Source organism: Podospora bellae-mahoneyi (assembly GCF_035222275.1).
Source record: "Podospora bellae-mahoneyi strain CBS 112042 chromosome 1 map unlocalized CBS112042p_1, whole genome shotgun sequence".
Classification (NCBI taxonomy): Eukaryota; Fungi; Ascomycota; class Sordariomycetes; order Sordariales; family Podosporaceae; genus Podospora; species Podospora bellae-mahoneyi.
Window position 1 is genome coordinate 6,379,178 of NW_026946359.1, and position 22,087 is coordinate 6,401,264.

At 53.4% G+C, this 22,087-nt stretch overlaps 2 protein-coding genes across 2 annotated transcripts; one reads left to right on the plus strand and one right to left on the minus strand.

The window, feature by feature from the left end:
- Positions 1 to 46: 46 nt before the first annotated feature.
- On the minus strand, positions 47 to 2,774 carry PKA4 (cytochrome c oxidase subunit 1). Its single transcript, XM_062875181.1, is given in 6 exon segments — positions 47 to 374; positions 382 to 943; positions 1,008 to 1,548; positions 1,610 to 1,705; positions 1,768 to 2,164; positions 2,282 to 2,774. Coding segments are annotated over 4 exon segments (1,227 nt in total). The 5' UTR covers positions 2,030 to 2,164; positions 2,282 to 2,774; the 3' UTR covers positions 47 to 374; positions 382 to 615.
- Positions 2,775 to 3,638: 864 nt separating this feature from the next.
- GYP2 (GTPase activating protein (GAP)) lies at positions 3,639 to 7,151 on the plus strand (the record flags this gene model as incomplete). The annotated part of the gene is made up of 2 exons (XM_062875182.1): positions 3,639 to 4,061; positions 4,122 to 7,151. The coding sequence occupies 2 exons, from the start codon at positions 3,639 to 3,641 to the stop codon at positions 7,149 to 7,151; spliced, it is 3,453 nt and encodes a 1,150-aa protein (XP_062738421.1).
- Between the last annotated feature and the right edge of the window lie 14,936 nt (positions 7,152 to 22,087).

Genomic DNA, 22,087 nt, shown 5'->3' on the forward strand with positions numbered 1-22,087 from the left:
CAAGGCCAGCAGCTATTGACTTCATTGGATATTTATTCCCAGCAGGTGGATCAATGTTTTTTCTCTCATTAAGCCAGCAGCGGCAACCAGAGTTGTCCACATACTATCAGTCAGGAAACTGTTCTTGACCATGTCTCGTTTTGTATTGATCACTTATTCTCTTCATCAAAAGTACCTTAGGTATACAACCAACTGATCCACGCCTAGTGCATATCTCGTCTTCTCATATCATTCACGCTTTCTCTCCCATTTCCATCAGCATATGCTCGTCCTTTTACATCTGCGGCGCTAGCAACTCCTACCCCTTCTGAACGCCAAATTTCGACTTCCAACCTCTCCATAATCTTCAAATATCTCAGCATGCTACCCCTCACCATTCACCATTCAGTGACCCAGACCACAAATATAACCTCCTCGTACCAATTTCCCATAACGCCGTTCCAATTCCCAAAGCCTCAAATCACTTGCCCGCCCGTGGCAGAAAAAATCCCTCTCATACCCTGACAAACATAACCAAAAACAACAAAAGGATGTTGGTATCCCCACCCAAACCCGTTCCAAAACAACAAAAAAAATCAAAACAAAAACAACAAACACAACCCGTAGCATCACCGACTAAAAATCCTTGAAATACTCGTCATACTTCTCAGCCATCTCACCCGTATACTCCTCCTTCCTATCATCCTCCTCCGGGTAAATATCAAAACACTGGGCATCCCCCGGGTACCTCACCGGTGGCAGTATCGGACCCTTGTATTTCCTCGCCAGCACCGCATCCCAGTCCACCCCCTTGAAAAAAGGGTGAGCTTTTACCCTGGCAGCGCCGCCGCTGATGTTGCCTAACCTTCGAGAACGATCAACCGTGCAGAATTGGCGGATGATGTCTTTTGCTTCTGGGGAGATGGGTGGGTCTTGGGGGAAGACGACCGGTTTTTCTACAATTCTGGGAGATAAGTGTTATTAAGGGGCAGCTGGGAAGTGTGAGACGAAAAAGGGAGGGGACATACTGTTTGTAGATTTCGATTGGGTTCGAGTGCCAGAACGGTGGGTACCCGGTTAGGAACTCGTAGATTAGAATCCCCAACGCCCACCAGTCTACCGCTGCGGTGTGCCCCTTGTTGTGAATCACTTCTGGAGCGAGGTATTCTGGTGTGCCGCAGAGGGTGTACGTCTCTTCGGGATGATCGTTTTCGTTGTTGCCCAGCCGTTTCGCAAAGCCAAAGTCTACAAGCTTGATGTGGCCTTCTGCGTCGAGGAGGAGGTTTTCCGGCTTCATGTCCCGGTAGGCGATGCCGCCCTGGTGTTCGTGCAGGTATTCGAGCACGAGGACGATTTCAGCAGCATAAAACCGGGCCATGTCCTCGTCGAAACGGCGGTATTTGCGGAGGTAGGTGAAGAGCTCGCCGCCGGGGATGTAGTCGAGGAGGATATACAGAAAGTCATGGTCGGAGAAGGAGGCCTGGAAGGAGGTGATGAAGGGGTGCCCTGAGACATCGGAGAGGATTTGCCGCTCGTGGCGGACGTGGTCGATTTGCTTTAGTTTTATTACTGAGAGGGAACCAAAGGTTAGTGCGAGGTTAGGACGGCTGTGAAAATAGATGAGACGTACCCTCGGTCTTGCGGAGAATTTTGAGAGCGTAGACTTTGCTGCGATCGGCTTCGGTGCCGTGCGATGGCCGAACAAGGCATACGCGCGCAAATGTTCCTGTGCGATTGTGGTGGTTAGTACAGGACTCGGATGCGGCAGGGAGGACAGCTTCAACTCACCCGTTCCTAACGTTCTCACCCTTGAGAAATCGGCCAGACTTAGCTTCTTGGACGTTAAATCAAACGGCTCCTGATCGCGGGCATTTATCCTTTGCTGAGACTGCTGTTGCTGCTGCTTCGCGGCATTGGCTGCCGCGGCCGCCATCAAGGGATGAAGACCACCACCTCCTCCACCAGCACCACCACCGCCGCCGCCGCCGCCATTACTTGCTGGGCCCCCAGGCGAGAGGGGCTGTTGTGAATGCGCAACAGTGGCCGCCATTGTGGGCGCGCTGGGTGCAGAAAGCGACGAATGAGGCCTGGAGCGGGAAGAGCCGGCTGGGTATCGAAGCCTTCGCCACGGGACACTTTATGAATGCGCCAACGTGGGTGTTTGATATGGGGAGGATACAGGAGACTACGAGAAACAGCGCTTGCTGGTGAGCGCTATGAGATCAGAAAGAGGAGCCCAGCCTCACAGGGATATGTAGCAGCGGTAGAGGCCGGGCTGAGGGAGGAGGGGGAAAGACTGTACTAGTGATGCGATGAGGGGGGCCGACGGCAAAGGACGGACCTATGGACAATGACGGGCTATGGTGGATGCGGGTGTGTATCTGCGGCTCGGGTCGGGGGGTACAGAGAGCGTGGGGTGGCTGCAAACAAGAGGGGCTCGAGGTTCATCCAAGGGGAACAAAGGGGTAGGGAGGGGGTTGCGGAATCTTTAGAGGCGGTGCTGCTGCTGCTGCTGAAGAGATCCCGGCATGTTTATGGCCAGCAGATGACGTTCGCCATGCAGGTTGACGGTTCCAAGCATCTGCTGGCAGCGCGCAAAGTCTCGGGTGTTCTCGATGGCAGGTCCGCTCTGGCCTTGGCATTGACGAATCAGGATCCGGCCAACTCGGGCGGCAATGGTGATGATGGTGAACTGGGATGTCTGGGATATCAAACGACCAGACAGCACTCGGAAGCAACGGCGTCTACAGGCTGGATAAACCCGGCTTCCAAACCGAAACGTGGTGACCGGCTCCCCTGGACAGGAGTAGGACTCGTGTTTCGTTTCCATTTGTGCCCACAGTCGCATCCTCAAGAGGATTCTAGGAAGGAATGTGACAGAGGCTGGCTGTCGCTGTTGAAACCAGGTCCTAGCGTAGCGCAGAGGGGGCATAGGGCGCATAGGGCGCTTCTACAGCTAGGCACTAGACAGCTGTTCCTGCATCTCTTCCATGATGGCTCTTGTCGACACTGTGACGCGATCTGTAAGTCAACCTGTTGGGGCAGCAGCCGTGTCCGCAGATGTAATCTTGGAGCGGGATAATGAGGGCAAAGAGCGTGGTATTGAGCCACAGGCATTCCAAAACAAAAAATGCCCTAAAAGATGGGAACGAGTGTTGGAAGATTGGCCCCTTGCCGCACGATCCGAGGTGAGCTCAGGGTTAAGCCAGGGTTGTGTGTGTGCGGCAAGGGTGGCATGGATGGGCAACCTGGCAGCAGAAGGGTTCCCTGAAACCCCACAATCCACAACCGTGCCAAGCCACCAGCTGCATGGACTGTGGCTGCCAGGCTTCTGTCAGTCCGTCTCGAAGCATCAGCAACACTGCACTGCACCGACGAGCAAACAACAGCCTTGCTCTCAGCTGGGGCCGTAGTCGACTGACGGTAAGCAACTTGGGTCCAAACACGCTCACACACACGCACACACGCACACACGCACACACGCAACGTATACTACAGTACATTGCTGGGCAATGCCATCCGATCACGTCCATCCTTGACCACACGCCGAGCCCGCCCTGCGATCTTGCGAACCGCTTCGTCCGCTGCCGCCGCAGGGCCAGCACCGATTACCACCAACACACTCTTTTGAATAGGCAAATACACGCAATCGTCTCGTCATGTTGAACCTCTCCAGCTTCGTGCAAAAAGCCCAACAGCTACTGGACCCCAATCAGGGTTTGAATATCACCGACTCGGACAGAAATCCATCCAAGGCATCCCTCTTTCAAGCCCAGTTTAGACTTCCAGCCTCTCAACACCCGCTCTACGAGATCACCGCCGAGCTTACCATTCCCCTTTCCAACGCCACACAGAGCGACAGAGACCGTGAAAGAGGCTACCAGTACGCCGGAAAGCTTCACCTGTCCGAGTCCTACCTCTGCTTCTCTACCACACCATCCAGTTTCTTGCAGTCTGCGAGCACGCCGACTTCGTCGGTATTCACTGGCCAGACACATGGTGGAGGGCCGAGCGGGAACGGCTTCACCTTCCCCCTGTCATCCATTCGGAGGGTCGAGCGGCTTCACAGTCAGAACTTTCAGGTAAGAAGCCTTCTCTCAACGGCCCTGCTTTGCTTTGACTTACACTGAATGCGCCTGCAGTTTGCCCTAGCTATCAGCACATGGAACGGCATAAGCCAGGAAGCCGCCAAGGACAAGGACAAGAAGGACCTAAGAGAACAACGGATTACCATCCAGCTGGCCAGTAGTCGGCAGGCATGTGAGAGGTTCTGCGATGGTCTAAAAAAGGGTCTCCGAACCAACGTTGGAAATGTGGCCAAACTGAAAAAGGTGGTGAGCGAGTGCTATTCCGAATACCTTCTCCGGCCCGAAGAACAGAAAAATGCGACGCCTCCCGATGCCGGCTTGGGCCTCATTTTCAAGTACCCCGGCGATCCCAAGAAGCTTCGAGACAGGGCCAAGATGCGGCTGTGGGCCGAGTATTTGAGAGACAATGGACGGAATGCGACATTAATCCGTCAGCCTACCTTCCACAAGCTAATCAGAGTCGGGCTGCCAAACAGGCTGAGGGGTGAGATGTGGGAGCTGACGTCTGGGTCGCTATATCTGCGGCTTGAAAACCCAACACTGTACGCCGACACGCTCGCCAAGCATTCGGGCATGGAATCTCTGGCTATTGATGAGATCGAAAAGGACCTGAATCGCAGTCTTCCGGAATATCCTGGCTTCCAGAGCGAGGAGGGCATCGGCCGTCTTCGGCGGGTCTTGACTGCCTACAGCTGGGTCAATGCCGATGTTGGCTACTGCCAGGCGATGAACATTGTCGTTGCGGCCTTGCTAATCTACATGTCAGAAGCACAGGCCTTCTTCCTTCTCTCCGCCTTATGCGATCGGTTGGTGCCGGGTTACTATTCAACCACCATGTACGGTACCCTTCTCGACCAAAAGGTGTTTGAGTCCTTGGTGGAGAAGACCATGCCCATCTTGTGGGAACATCTCGTGAAGAGTGACGTGCAGCTGTCTGTCGTGTCGCTGCCTTGGTTCCTCTCGCTTTATATCAACTCGATGCCTCTCGTCTTCGCCTTCAGGGTCTTGGACGTGTTCTTTGTCGAGGGCCCCAAAGTGTTGTTCCAGGTTGGCCTGGCCATCTTGAGGATAAACGGAGAGGAACTCTTGGATGCGGCGGATGACGGAGCCTTCATCTCGGTCCTCAAGTCCTACTTTGCCCGTCTCGATGAATCTGCTCACCCCAAGTCCGAGAACCCCAAACTCAGGGCGGTCACTCGGTTCCAGGAGCTCATGGTGGTGGCCTTCAAGGAGTTCTCGGGCATCACGCACAACAGTATTACTGAGCTTCGCCTCAAAAACAAGGACGCCGTCCTGAACAACATCGAGAGCTTTGCAAAGCGAACGGCCATCAGAAATCTTGGCCCCGATAGCAAGCTGCTGAGCGCCGATGAGTTGGCCGCCTTGTACGACAGGTTCTATGGCGTGTTGTACGAGAGACAACAGCGAGACCACATCATTAAGCAGGAGCAAGCAAGGCGAGCCAAGAACAGCCGCTCACGGGCGGCTGCTGTTGAAGGACACGACCAAAGCATCGAGAAAGGTCGGGTTGGGTTGGGACCGAGCACCAGCCTGATGGACTATGACGCGTTCCGTGAATTCCTGGCGGGAATGTCCAGATGGGCCATCTCGGACGCACCCAGCACGCCGCGACGTGAGACTATGGGGGATAGGCAGACAAGCTTCTACGGCAGCTTTAGACGAGGTGACGTGACGTTGTCTCCCTGGGGGGCAGGTCCCGAACCGGCAGATCATGAATTTGTCCAGCGACTGTTTGCGAAGTGGGACGTGGGATCCGCCTCCGCTCTCACTCTCCAAAACGTTGTGTCGGGCATGGCTCGTATCAAAGGGAAGCGCGACATCATGGGCACCATCAACTACTTTTTTGAACTACACGATGACGACGGAGACGGCAGGGTCGATCGCGAAGGCATATTGCGCATGTCCGAGGCCTTACTTTTCCTATCTCGCCGTGGGCTGGAAGGCACGCTAAGCCCGTCAAGTTCGAATCTCGCCCTCAGTACAGACAACGTGAACGGTGGCGGCGAGAACCCAGGCCATTCTATCAATGAGAGGTTCCTTGGCAGCGTCAGCGCCTTCATCAGGAGATGCTTTGAATATGCCGACCCGGATCATCCACAAAATCAAAATGCGATACAAGACGTGCAAGAACGACTAGATGCGCAGAAGCTAGAGGATGATGAGGAGCTCGCAGACCCCGACGCCTTCGCCATTGGCGATGACGACGATGACGGTGACGATCTCATGTCCATGGAATCACCAGCCGCAAGTCCCAAAACAGCAGCTGTTCGCCCTGACAAAAAGCTCGGCCAGCCACCTGAGCTGCAACTGAATTCAGCATCTGCAGGGCTCTCCACGGACGATGACATGTCAGCACGAAGACGGGTGTCCAAAGCTCAGTCGGTCAAGGCCAACGCCGCCTTGGACCCATCGAACCCGTTGCACATTACTCTCCCAACATTCCGCATGGTTGTACTTGCAGACGAGCTTCTGGAACAGTTCTTCGAGTCATCCTTCCCAGCATCATTTCACATTATTGAGGGTCTGGCCTCTTCGACCACACCCACCAGCGCATCGTCCTTGACTACCTTCTCCAGTCTTGGTATCGGCGCCGGACGGGCTGTCAATGCCGCGCTCGGTGGCGCTCCCGGGGCACCTGGTGCTGCCGCTGGAGGTCGCGGCCTGCGCGGTGTCCTGGATAACATTGTCACCGACGGGATGCGCGTGGCGGCTGAAGTCCGCCGTAGGATGGAGGAGGCCCAGCGCGAGCTTGAAAAGAACGCGCTCCCAGGCCAGCGCACCGAGGAGGAGGACGACGAAGAGGACGATGATGTGGGGCTTGGACGGCCATCAGGGGCTGGAAAGAGTGGGGCGTTCTCTGGCGATGCGGAACGGCGAAGCGTGCGCAGTTCGGACCGAGACCTCTTGACAGGTGCAGACGCTGAAGCTAGTGACGCGACAGCGGCAGGTGCCGGACGTGCCAGCGGGAGTCCTGAGGGTGGGGGTGGTGGGAATGGGGCCGGTAATGAGCCTGGCAAGGGCGCGGGGGCTGGCAAAGTTGTTGGGGTCGAGTTCGATGGCTAGGGGGCGTGGAACTTGGACCATGGCACCACTTGATAACGCCCTACGAGAGCCCGGGGATGGCTGGGGAGTTGGATCTTTTATGCTTATCATTTTCCGCCAAGTTGGCACTCTGCTGCTTTTGCTGTTAGAAACCATCGTCGGTTTTACGGGTCAGGTTTTGTCTGGGACGAGCGGACGGGTGTTGGGAGTCCGGCATGGAAACACCATTGTAAGTGAGCTTTTGCGAGGGAAACGCATGGCTTCTACTGATGCGCAGCTCCAAAGTGTTAGGTATCTAGATGATAGCATCACCAACTTACACAAATATCGATGGTTCACTCGCTCAGTGCACATTTGTCCCTCGCCCTCGTTGTACATGTTGCCTAGCCACTCTCGCTAGAAATGCCGTCCCGATCGCTTGGCCCCTCATCCCTTTTTATTCCTGAGGACTGAGACCACCAGGAATTCTCCCCTTCTCCTTGCTCTCTTCATCGCTTCAAATTCTACCCACCACTCAGTGAACATTCCATGCCTCGATCGCCCTGTCTTGGTCGCGTCTCAACAACCATGGGGAAAGTGGACCGCGTTCGCGACGCCAGTGTCACGATGGTTATCATATACAAACCCACGTTGCCGGGCACGCTCGCGGGCCGCTGTCAAGAACTTTTCTCGTCAGCTCCCTGAGGCTACGTCCCGCAGTCATTCTTTTCTGCCTCCGTAGCCAAGGCTGCTTTCTGCTGGCTCGTCACTTTGACAGTCCTGTTCTACCATCCGGCTTTTTACCTGCCTGTCTTTGCCTCCTAGGAAGTTGATTTTGTCCAGCGAGACAACCGCAAGGATGCGGAACCGGACGGGACAGGCCATTCTGGCCGTGCTCCTGACGATATTGAGTTTTGCGGGCATCACCGATGGACAAGCCTACTATGGCACAGTACAACGTGAGTTACAAGCCTGCGGTTCTGACAACTTTATCAATCTAGGATGCTTCAAGAATTTCATCTCCGTCGCCCAGCCGACATATTTCCAGTTCGATCCGCAGGGCTATCTGCCGTCAGATCCCTCAAGGAGTTTTCCAGGATGGAGTCCCGGCTCTAACTACAACAACACCGCTACCGGTCTTGACTGTGCCCGAGCCTGCCGTGGTTTCGGGTACAAGTTTGCCGCCATGAGAGATAACTCCTGCAGATGCGGTATCCAGCTACCTGTAGGATACAGCCCAACGCAAGACGCAGTCTGCCAGATTCCCTGCCTGGGCAACCCCAATCAGACCTGCGGTGGCGGCTCAGACGCTCAAATCTACGTCGACCCTTCCTTTGCTGCAAACTCGCAGGTGCCGATTCAAGCGCAAAACCCGTACATTGCAGGGTTTTATAACTACTTGGGCTGCTTCTATCTCCCGAGTGGCATGCCCTCGGGTGACAGCCGTGCCATTTTCACCGTCCCCACGGTCGACGAGTGTTGGAACAGATGTGCTGGCCTGGGTTATCCCCTCGTGGCAGGCGTGGTAGATGCGTATGGACCAGGTCGTCTTGCCTTGAAAAGGGGAGAGCTAACATGAACTCAGCGGTTCAACTCGATGCTTTTGCGGAACCACGTTTGGCTTTCCTTCATTTCGAGCTAGACCAGAACTCCTCCCTGTCCCTGGAGACTGCAACACAACATGTACATCACTTGGGGGGTAAGCAAACCCCCAACAGTTCAGGGAAGGTAGTCTTAGGGATTACCGAGTTAACAAGATGTATCATAGTACCAACGGCAACTGCGATATTGCCACCGGGAGGTGTTGCGGCCGGGGACCGTATATGCCTGTCTATATCAACCCCGAGCTCCAGGGTTGCTACTCACCGATCATCCCGGGCTTTAAGGCAACGCAAGCTGAGCCAGACTATGAGTGTTTTGATCCCCCAACCAGTCTCCTGGGTCCCCCGAAGGTTCTGGCGCAGCCAAGTTATCCCTCCAGTTTAATCATCAACACCGGGCCAGCTCTGATTCGACCTCCTTCGGTCTCAGCAGGTCAGCGTGTTTATCTGATCAACGGCTGCTACGGAAGCAGCGTATTTGGTACGGGTGGCGGAACGGGGGTCTTCAACTCGGCTCTTTCTCTCACGAGATTGAACATCAGTCCTGCAACATTGGAGAACTGTGCAAGCATTTGCAACGCAGGCAATTATGACGCGATGGGCATGGTCAACGGGAGGGACTGCTACTGCTCCCCAACCGTGAATAGCGGTCTCACATTCGACAATATGGGATTCTGTAGGGTTCCATGCGGGGATGCCAACAACATTGCTTGCGGTGCCCCGAACAGTCCGGTAGTTTACGCTGTCAATGGAGGGGGCGTGTTCTCGTCCTATGTGTCAACCCAAATTGTTACCCCTTATCCAACCTACAACTGCCTTGGCCGAGCGACCTCCTTTACGACGACAAGCACAACCACAACTTCCACCACAACTTCTATTCAGACCAGTACATCGACTACCACCACAACTACAACGTCTACCTCTACCTCTACATCGGCCACAGCCACCACCACCGGCACGACTACCTCAACCTCTACCTCCACATCCACAACAACCACGACGACTAGCACTACCACCACAGCCACATCCACCTCCACCTCAAGTACTACAACCACCGACACGTCCACCACTAGCACTACCACTACTGGCACGTCCACCACGAGCACAACCACCACAGGGACCTCAACGACTAGTACCACCACCACCGGCACAAGCACGTCGACAAGTCTGACGACGACCAGTTCAACATCTACCAGTCTAACGACCACAACCACGACTTCAACTTCCACAAGTCTGACCACGACGAGTTCCACCTCCACGGATCTCACAACGACGACCACTACAACGACGTCTAGTTCAACCTCTACCAGTCTAACCACAACGAGTTCCACATCCACAGATCTAACAACGACGACCACTACAACGACATCCAGTTCTACATCTACCAGTTTAACTACGACCAGTTCTACATCTACGAGTCTAACCACAACCACCACCACAACAACGTCTAGTTCTACATCCACCAGTCTAACCACAACAAGTTCCACATCGACAGATCTCACAACGACAACCACAACAACGAGTTCAACATCTACGGATCTTACAACCACCAGTACAACCAGCACTTCCACGAGTCTAACGACCACCACTACCACAACCAGCTCGACGTCTACAAGTCTCACAACGACGAGTACGACTAGCACTTCGACAAGTCTAACAACGACTAGTTCTACTTCTACAGATCTGACAACAACCACCACAACCACAACCTCAAGCTCAACATCTACAAGCCTTACCACTACAAGCACAACCAGCACTTCCACAAGTCTGACAACAACTAGTTCAACCTCGACAGATCTGACGACAACAACCACCACCACAACAACCAGTTCAACGTCCACAAGTCTAACGACAACTAGCTCAACCGCTACTGATCTGACTACGACAACTACGACAACAACCTCCAGTTCAACATCTACAAGTCTGACGACGACCAGTACAACGAGCACCTCTACCAGTCTTACAACCACTAGTTCAACCTCGACAGATCTCACGACTACCACCACAACCAGCACGTCAACATCCAGCACCACTACAGACACTACCACAACCACAACCAGCACCTCAACAAGCAGTACCACAACCACGGGGACAGAAACGACGAGCACAACGACCTCCACAACAACTACAACGACAAGCACATCAACAAGCAGTACTACAACCACGGGGACAGAAACGACGAGCACAACAACCGACACAACCACCACAACTACAAGCACTTCCACCAGTATTTCCACAACGAGCACCACGACGACGGGCACATCCACGTCCAGCACCACAACTGATACTACAACAACCACGACAAGCACTTCAACTAGTGTTTCCACAACAAGCACTACAACTACGGGCACATCCACATCTAGCACCACAACTGATACGACGACAACCACGACAAGCACTTCAACGAGTCTTTCCACAACGACCTCCACATCAACAAGTATCTCAACAACCAGCACTACCACTACGGGCACGTCAACGTCGAGTACGACCACAGAGACGACAACGACCTCTACATCTACGAGTATTTCAACTACCAGCACCACCACTACTGGCACGTCAACGTCGAGTACGACCACAGAGACGACAACGACCTCTACATCTACGAGTATTTCAACTACCAGCACCACCACTACTGGCACGTCAACGTCGAGTACGACCACAGAGACGACAACGACCTCTACATCTACGAGTATTTCAACTACCAGCACCACCACTACTGGCACGTCAACATCGAGTACAACCACAGAGACCACAGCGACATCTACATCAACAAGTATCTCAACAACCAGCACCACGACCATAGATACTTCCACCTCAAGTACAACCACAACCGAAACATCAACAACGAGCACCACCACCACTGGCACTTCCACATCAAGCACCACCACTGAAACCACAACAACGAGTACATCAACAAGTATTTCAACCACGAGTACCACTACCACGGGAACGTCTACTTCAAGTACTACCACTGAGACTACAACGACGTCTACATCAACAAATATCTCGACAACCAGCACCACCACCACAGGAACAGAGACTTCAAGTACGACAACAACCGGCACCTCGACAACAAGCACCACCACTACTGGGACATCAACATCGAGCACAACAGCCACGGAGACTTCTACTTCAACAACCAGCACAACAACCACCGAGACATCGACTTCAAGCACAACAACCACCGGAACATCAACCACAAGCACGACCACCACGTCGACGTCAACGTCAAGTACCACGACCACAGGCACATCCACGTCAAGTACAACCACAGAAACTACAACCACAACCACATCTACATCCACATCAACGAGTTTGACGACGACTAGTTCAACATCAACTAGCCTCACAACCACAAGCTCCACATCTACCAGTCTCACAACAACCACAACAACCAGCACATCAACCAGCCTCACAGAGACAATCATCTCAAGCACCTCGACCAGCTTGACCACAACAACCAGCACATCAACTAGCCTAACAGAGACAACTACCTCAAGCACCTCTACAAGCTTAACCACAACTAGCTCAACATCCACAAGCTTAACAACCACAGGCTCTACATCAACTAGCCTTACGACTACTACTACGACAAGTACGTCAACAAGTCTGACCGAGACAACGACAAGCTCCACATCCACCAGCCTTACGACGACTACTACAACAAGCACATCAACAAGTCTGACCGAGACAACCACGAGCTCCACGTCCACCAGCCTTACAACGACAAGCTCAACCTCCACAAGTCTTACCACTACCAGCTCAACATCAACAAGTCTGACAACAACGACTTCAACTTCCACCAGCCTTACAACCACCACGACAACAAGCACGTCAACTAGCCTCACAACAACAAGCTCTACATCTACGAGCCTTACGACGACAAGCTCCACGTCCACAAGCCTAACCACAACAAGCTCGACTTCCACCAGTCTTACAACAACCACCACAACCAGCACCTCGACTGACCTAACAACCACGAGCTCGACATCCACCAGCCTCACAACCACTAGCTCTACCTCTACAAGCCTTACAACTACCGATTCAACTTCCACGAGCTTGACAACTACCAGTTCTACATCAACCAGCTTGACCACGACCACCACGACTGAGACTTCGACAACAAGCACCACTTCCACAGATATCTCTACCACAAGCACCACCACAACTGGCACGTCGACCTCGAGCACAACCACGGAGACAACAACCACAACTACGAGCACATCAACAAGTCTCACAACTGCCAGCTCCACTTCCACCAGTCTCACCACCACGACTACGAGCTCCACTTCCACAGATGTTTCTACTACAAGCACTACCACTACCGGGACTTCCACTTCGAGCACAACCACAGAGACAACAACCACAACTACAAGCACATCAATAAGTCTCACAACTACTAGCTCCACTTCTACCAGTCTTACCACGACAACTACGAGCTCCACTTCCACAGACATTTCCACGACCAGTACCACCACGACGGGGACCTCAACCTCGAGTACTACAACTCAGACAACGACGACGACAACAGCGACATCCACTAGCTCCACAACAACAACAGACACATCGACAATCAGCACCACAACCACAAGTGTCTCTACAAGCAGTTCTACAACCACTGAAACCTCAACCTCAAGCACTACAACAACCGGGACAGAAACAACTAGCACAACTACTAGTACTACAACAACTGGCACATCAACAACAAGCACTACAACAACATCAACTTCAATAAGCCAGACCACTTCGACAAGCAGCACCACAACCACAGGGACAGAAACAACGAGTACAACAACCACATCCACAACCACATCAACCTCTACATCGATAAGTGAGACCACTTCTACCAGCAGTACTACAACGACCGGCACATCGACAACGTCAACGACAACCACATCAACCTCCACTTCCACCTCAATCAGCGAGACCACTTCCACAAGCAGTACCACCACAACAGACACATCAACAACATCAACAACCACAACATCAACGTCCATTTCCTCTACCAGCACAACCACTACTGGCACATCAACCACATCAACAACAACTACATCAACTTCAACTTCCACCTCTACATCAATTAGCCAGACCACATCTACCAGTAGCACCACCACAACTGGCACATCAACAACGTCAACAACAACTACGTCCACTTCTACCAGCAGTGTTACCACCACTGGGACAGAGACCTCGAGCACTACTACCACAACAACATCAACATCAACATCTGTGCGCGAGACCACGTCTACGAGCAGCACTACAACAACCGGCACTTCAACAACAAGTACTACCACTACATCGACGTCAACATCAACATCTGTCAGCCAGACCACGTCGACTAGCAGTACAACCACCACTGGCACATCCACAACAAGCACAACAACTACCACAACATCTACATCAGTCAGCGAAACCACGTCAACAAGCAGCACAACAACCACTGGCACCTCAACAACTGATACGACGACGACGTCAACTTCGACTTCAACCTCGGTGAGTGAGACCACATCAACAAGCAGCACTACGACTACTGGAACCTCAACCACAAGCACCACTACAACGTTCACATCTACCTCTGTCAGTCAAACAACGTCAACGAGTAGCACAACAACCACAGGGACAGAAACGACGAGTACAACAACCACCTCTACTTCCACCTCTGTGAGCGAGACCACTTCAACAAGCAGCACAACAACCACAGGGACTTCCACAACCAGCACCACAACCACATCTACTTCCACCTCTGTGAGCGAGACCACTTCAACAAGTAGCACCACAACCACTGGCACCTCCACAACCAGCACTACAACCACGTCCACATCTGTAAGCCAGACCACATCGACAAGCAGCACCACCACCACGGGCACAGAAACTACAAGTACTACAACCACATCTACTTCAGTTAGCCAAACGACTTCAACAAGCTCTACCACCACAACCGGGACGTCAACCACGAGCACAACTACAACAAGCACTTCCACGTCTATTAGTCAAACAACGTCCACGAGCTCCACCACCACAACTGGCACGTCAACATCAAGTACGACAACGACTGGGACGTCAACGACAAGTACGACGGCTACTGAAACGTCAACCACAAGCACAACTACAACATCCACATCTACATCAGTGAGCGAGACTACCTCCACAAGTTCAACAACTACCACGGGGACATCTACCACAAGCACAACCACCACTTCCACATCTACCTCTACGTCCACATCAATTACCCAGACGACCTCGACAAGCTCGACGACTACAACCGGAACAGAGACCACAAGCACAACTACTACCGGAACGTCCACTTCAAGCACAACTACTACCGGCACGTCAACTTCAAGCACAACGACTAGCACCACGACTACTGGCACCTCCACAACCAGTACCACAACCACAGGCACGTCGACGTCAAGCACCACGACTACTGACACTTCCACCACCTCCACAACAACTATTGATACGTCAACGACAAGCACAACCACAACGGGCACTTCCACAACCAGTACCACCACCACAGGTACGTCCACTTCAAGCACAACGACTACTGACACTTCGACAACCTCAACGACTACTACCGGGACATCAACCACCAGTACCACCAGTACCTCGACTTCAGTAACCGAAACCACTTCCACAAGCTCAACTACTACCACGGGGACGTCAACGACAAGCACCACAACCACAACCACGTCAACATCAGTTAGTGGGACAACCTCAACAAGCTCAACTACGACCACTGGGACTTCAACAACATCAACAACAACAACCGGCATATCGACGAGCTCAACCACCACCACAGGAACTTCGACTACTTCAACGACAACAACCGACACAAGCAGCACAACAACCACAGGCACGTCAACGACTTCAACTACAACGACTGGCACGTCAACTAGCTCAACTACCACTACCGGGACTTCAACCACGTCAACTACCACCACAGGGACTTCGACGACATCAACCACAACCACTGGGACTTCAACCACGTCAACAACAACCTCGACGACTACCACTGGTACTTCAACAACCTCAACCACCACAACCGGGATTTCAACAACGTCAAGCACAACAACCGGGACTTCTACTACATCAACAACGACTACTGACACTTTCACCACCGAGACCACCGAGACTTCGACCACGTTGACAACCACTATCGGAACTTCGACCACATCAACAACCACGTCGACGACTACTACAGGCACTTCAACTACGTCAACTACCACCACTGGCACTTTGACAACTTCAACGACCACAACCGGCACTTCGACCACGTCAACCACCACCACCGGCACTTCAACCACATCAACAACCGAGATTTCAACTACCTCAACAGCCACAACCGAGACGTCAACCACATCAACCACAACAACCGGAACTTCTACCACATCAACCACCGGTACTTCAACTACATCGACAACTACAACCGGGACTTCGACTACCTCCACCACTGCCACCGACACGTTGACAAGCTCAACAACAACAACTGGCACTTCGACCACGTCAACAACTACTTCCACGACAACCACCGGGACGTCGACCACTTCAACTACAACCACTGGTACGTCAACGACGTCAACGACCACCACTGGGACGTCGACGAGCTCAACCACCACCACCGGGACATCAACAACATCAACGACTACAACTGGCACGTCGACAAGCTCAACGACCACAACCGGCACCGAGACATCTTCAACAACAACCACTGGCACTTCAACGACTTCCACAACTACCACTGGCACGTCAACCAGTTCCACGACTACGTCGACGACAACTACAGGCACATCTACAACGTCTACAACAACTACCGGTACGGAAACGACCTCGACAACCACCTCCACAACAATCACCGGCACATCTACCACTTCCACGACGACAACCGGCACGGAGACCAGCTCTACAACCACCACCGGCACGTCCACGAGCTCGACCACTACTACCGGCACTTCAACAACTTCAACGACCACCACTGGCACCTCAACGACGTCCACAACCACCACTGGTACATCCACAAGTTCGACTACGACAACCAGCACAGGCACTTCAACTACCTCGACGACTACGTCAACGACGACTACCGACACATCTACAACAGCTACAACAACTACCGGTACATCAACAAGCTCAACCACAACCACGGGCACGTCCACAACTTCGACGACTACCACTGGCACCTCCACAACGTTCACCACGACCACAGGCACGTCAACAACATCAACAACAACCACTGGTACATCAACAAGCTCTACCACAGCCACTTCCACAACATCGACTACAACTACAGGCACTGAGACAACTTCGACGACCACGACTGGCACATCCACGAGCTCAACCACCACAACTACCACTGGCACTGAGACAACGTCGACCACCACGAGCGGCACTGAGACAAGCTCAACCACTACAACCACCACCGGCACGTCTACGAGCTCAACCACCACAACTGGCACCGAGACAACATCAACCATCACGACTGGCACTTCAACGACGTCAACCACGACAACTTCAACATCTACAAGTCAAACCACATCTACTAGCAGTACAACGACTACAGGGACATCGACTTCCAGCACGACAACCACCACCACTTCCACATCCACATCCGTGAGTCAGACCACCTCCACGAGCAGCACGACCACCACTGGGACTTCGACAACCTCGACAACAACCACTGGCACCTCAACGAGTAGTACCACAACTACCGGCACGTCAACCACAAGCACAACAACCACCGGGACATCGACCACCAGTACCACAACTACCGGCACGTCAACGAGCTCGACGACTACGACGACCACTACCACGTCGGTCAGCCAAACTACGTCAACAAGCAGCACCACGACCACCGGCACATCAACAAGCTCAACGACTACCACAACCACCTCGACGTCTGTGACCGAGACCACTTCGACGAGCAGCACAACTACCACTGGCACCGAGACAACCTCGACCACCACCACTGGCACGTCAACAAGCTCAACGACCACCACAACCACCTCGACGTCTGTGACTGAGACCACTTCAACGAGCAGCACGACTACCACTGGCACGTCGACGAGCTCAACCACCACTACTGGCACCGAGACAACTTCCACTACCACCACCGGCACGTCAACAAGCAGTACTACAACCACGACAACTTCGGTATCAACGAGCAGCACGACGACGACGGGGACATCGACAACCAGTACGACAACTACCGACACCTCGACAAGTAGCACGACGACGACGGGGACGTCGACTTCCAGTACCACGACAACCACCACCTCCACGTCCACCTCTGTCAGTCGAACCACCACAACGAGCAGCACTACGACTACCGGCACGGCGACGTCAAGCACCACCACAACCACCACATCCACGAGCCAAACCACGTCGACAAGCAGCACCACCACCACCGGGACGGCAACATCTAGCACTACGACGACGACAACGTCTACGTCCACCTCGCTCAGCCAAACCACCTCCACATCCACCGAGACAACCACGTCAACCACCACCTCCTCGGCAACGGTGATCAGGGTGACGATCGCAACAACCAGCAGCACGTCAACAAGCGTCTCCACGACGAGCACCACATCGACCGTCTCCACAACAACCACGGCAACGAGCACAAGCAGTACGACGACCACTGGCACATCAACAACCTCGACCACCACCACCCAGGCCAGCACAACAACCACGGGCACAACGACGATTTCAACGACGCTCACCTCGGCCAGCACCACAACAACGGGGACATCCACCAGCAGTACCACCACCACTGGCACGGCAACTACGAGCACAACCACCACGACCACGTCAACCAGCTCGACGACCACCACAGAAACCACCACGTCCTCCGCTACCGTCATCAGAGTCACCATTAGCGGTAGCACTTCCACCAGCGTCTCAACAACAAGCACCACGTCCACCTTTTCCACCACGACGTCCACCACGGCAAGAAGCACAACAAGCACCACGTCCACCTTCTCCACCACAACGTCCACGACTGCCACCAGTACAAGCAGCACCGCTACCACTGGCACGTCAACCACGTCGACTACCCTCACCCAAGCGAGCACCACTACCACGGGTACGTCGACGACGACAACAACAACAACGAGCACCAGCTCCAGCTCCGTCTCCGTCTTCAGAGTGACTATCATCTCCACAAGCAGCACCACAACGGAGACATCCACCACACGGACGACGTCCACATTGTCGACATCAACAACGGTCATCAGCACATCCAGCACCACAACTACCGGCACCGCAACGACGTCGACGACCGCCACCAGCACATCCAGCACAACAACCACTGGCACGGCGACGACCTCAACAACCACCACGGTGCCTAGCACAACCACAACTGGCACCTCCACCATCTCAACAACCATCACTTCAGCCAGCACAACCACAACCGGCACCTCGACCTCCCTGACCACAACAACTAGCACATCCAGCTCCACTGTCTCCATCTTCCGCGTTTCCATCCTCTCCTCCTCCACCACCACAACCTCAACCCGCACGACAATAGTAGATTTCACCACCACTCGCACAACAACTGTCGACCTCACAGTCAATGGCGCCGGCCGTCAAGCCTCCGCCGCCGTCTCGCAGGCCCAAGCTGGACGTCAACAAGGCGAGGCCATCATCGTCGAGATTGACGTCTCTGGCACAAGCGTGGGTATTGTTTCTGCTACAACAACAGGAAGCGTCATGGTTTCCATCTCTGGCACCACCGTACCAGTGGTTATCACCGCAGCGTCAGTGTTTGCCAGTCAGAGAAGCGCAAGCAGTGCCAGTGTGCGCAGTGCGTCACTTGCGAGCGTCGCTTCTGTGGCGAGTGTGAGCAGTGCAAGCAGGGCGAGTTTCTTGAGCGCAGCTGGGGTAGGGAGCAATGATGTGATTACGGCTGCGGCGGTTTTCAGTGCTCTGAGAGCAGAGAGTTCGGCAAGGGCCGCGTCCGCCTCTTCAGCTTCGGCTTCGGCTTCGGCTTCGAGGGCGGCAGCAGCAGGGAGACTGCCATTGAGTGGACAAGCTATTGAAGTTGGACCTGTGTCCGCTTCGATTGATGTCGGAGTGGGCGCTTTGCCGGTTTCTGCTTCGGTGAACGTTGGTGTTGGAGGAGCGGCTGGTTCTCCCGGCTCGAGCACTTCAGGCTCTGTGACTCCTGTGCAAGCCGGAGCCGGAGCACCAGGCCAAGCGTCCATTTCTGTTTCCCAAGGCAGAGTTAGCTCAAGCTCTTCAACCACATCCAGTTCAACAACACCACCAGCAAGAGTACCACTCGGTCTCGGCGGTACGTCCGGCCGCTTCACCATCCCCGCCCAACAACAACAAGGAATCAGCATGCCCGTCAGCTCAGTTTCCTCCTCATCATCCTCATCCGCCTCTGCCACTCCCTCCATCGTAGGAAAGGGCAAGGGATCTGGGGTGGCAGGAGGGATCGTTGTAGATGCCGACACTCCTGTTGTCAACATCGATACCAACAACGACAACACCAATAACGTCGAGTCAGACTTTGGGGGTGAATTCGTCCCGGGGGGCGGGGAGGAAGAAGGCACTGATTTTGGAGCGAGAACCGGGGGAGAATCCGACTTTGGAGCAGAGTTTGTTCCCGGGGGCGGTGAGGAGGAAGGGACAGACTTTACTTCCGGGGGAGCGGGAGCGAGAGTTGGGGATGGGGTTGGAGAGACTGAGTCTCAGTTCGGAGCAGAGTTTGTCCCAGGCGGCGGCGAGGAAGAGGGCATTGTATTTTCTGGAGATGGTCTCACTTCCGACTCCCACGTCGAGACGGGCTCTGAATTCGGTAACAAGTTTGTTCCCAACGGCGGCGAAGATGAAGGCACCATCACCTCGGATGATTCCACTACGTCTGAGTCCCTCTTCGGTAGTGAATTCATCCCCAACGGCGGCGAAGAAGAAGAAGGAGCATTTATCGCATCCCCTAACAACCGGCGGGTCGTTTCTGACAACAGCAATTCCAAACCCGACGCCCGCCCTATCCCTCGACAAATCCCCAACTTCACCTTCCACCCTCCCCTCCCACCTCACCTCATCCCCGCCGAGTTCCGTGACATCTTCAAGCAACCCCAAGCTACCACAACCTCACCCGCCGCAGGCCGTCTCCCCAACATCGGCGGCGGCTTGGGCACCCAAGACAAAGACTGCAAGGTAGCCTGCTCCGTCTCGCTCTCCGCCAACGAGTTTCGTTTCCCCGTCGCCGCAACCGCCACACCAATCGGTGCAGCGTGCAGGACGGTGACGGAGAGTTGGAGGCCTGGGGCGACGGAGTTGCTTCCTTCTTTGGGGGGTAGAAGAATTCCCAACCCTGACGAGGGGAGAGTCGATAATGCCAATGGGCAGGAAGACGATGGCGGCAAGGTAGAGAAGAGACAAGGCCAAAACGACCCAGTCATTGTTGTCGTTACCACTACCGCTACGGATAAGGTAACTGCCACGGCAGAGACGGATGTCACGGCTACGGCGACGGCGACGGCGACAGTTAGGGCGAGGTTTAGGGGCGTGAGGGATTATGTTCTTTAATTCTTGAGAGCATTTCTTTTCGGGATGTTTTGAGTATTATTATCACAGGAGGCGGGGGGGGCTTTTTTGAGGGAGGAATCTTTTCAGTTTGGTGGAATATTCAAAGGGGGTTAAGAAAGGAGTATGTTTGGTGATTTTTTTGGATGGAGTTTGAGAAAAAGTTAAGGAAAATCAGGGAAATGGGGAGTGAAAAGTGTAAGGAAGGGGTTCAAGAAAGATTGACATTATTGTTGAAAGAAGGAAAAGAGAGAAAGGGGTTTCACTTCTTGAGATATTACAAATGTTTGTTTTTGTATTATTCTGACGGCGGCGAAGAGGTGTTAACCCCCCTTACCCCGTTGTTTGTTTTGGAATACACGGTACCTTGAGTTTTCAGGTAGTTTTTAATCGATTGAGTCTGTGAAGTTATACACAGATGCTTACACTAGGTGGTTTGTTTTTGGGATGGTGTTTTGTGTGATGCTATGGGAGTAACATGGAAAGAGGTATGTCTTGGGCCTTTTAATGTGTTCATATTCTACTGAGGCTCATTTGGCAGAACGACATTCTACAAAGCAAGAGCTCCTTTCTCAGAGCATTGCCCATTTCCCCTGGGACTAAGCTCAATGGAAGCTCATGTTAAGCAAGCCTTTCAGCCTGTCAGGGCTCCCCAGACTTTTTCCCTCCGTCCGATCAATCAAGGGGATCTCAAAACCCACGTTTCAGCTACCAAACCCGGCGATGGACGACACCAGATCATGAGGCTTGCCCCCCAAGTCTGTTGCCGGTGGGGTTCCAAGAGACGTCAAAGTGTCAAAAAAATAAAAAAAAAAAAAAAAAAAAAATTAAAAAAAAATAAAAAAA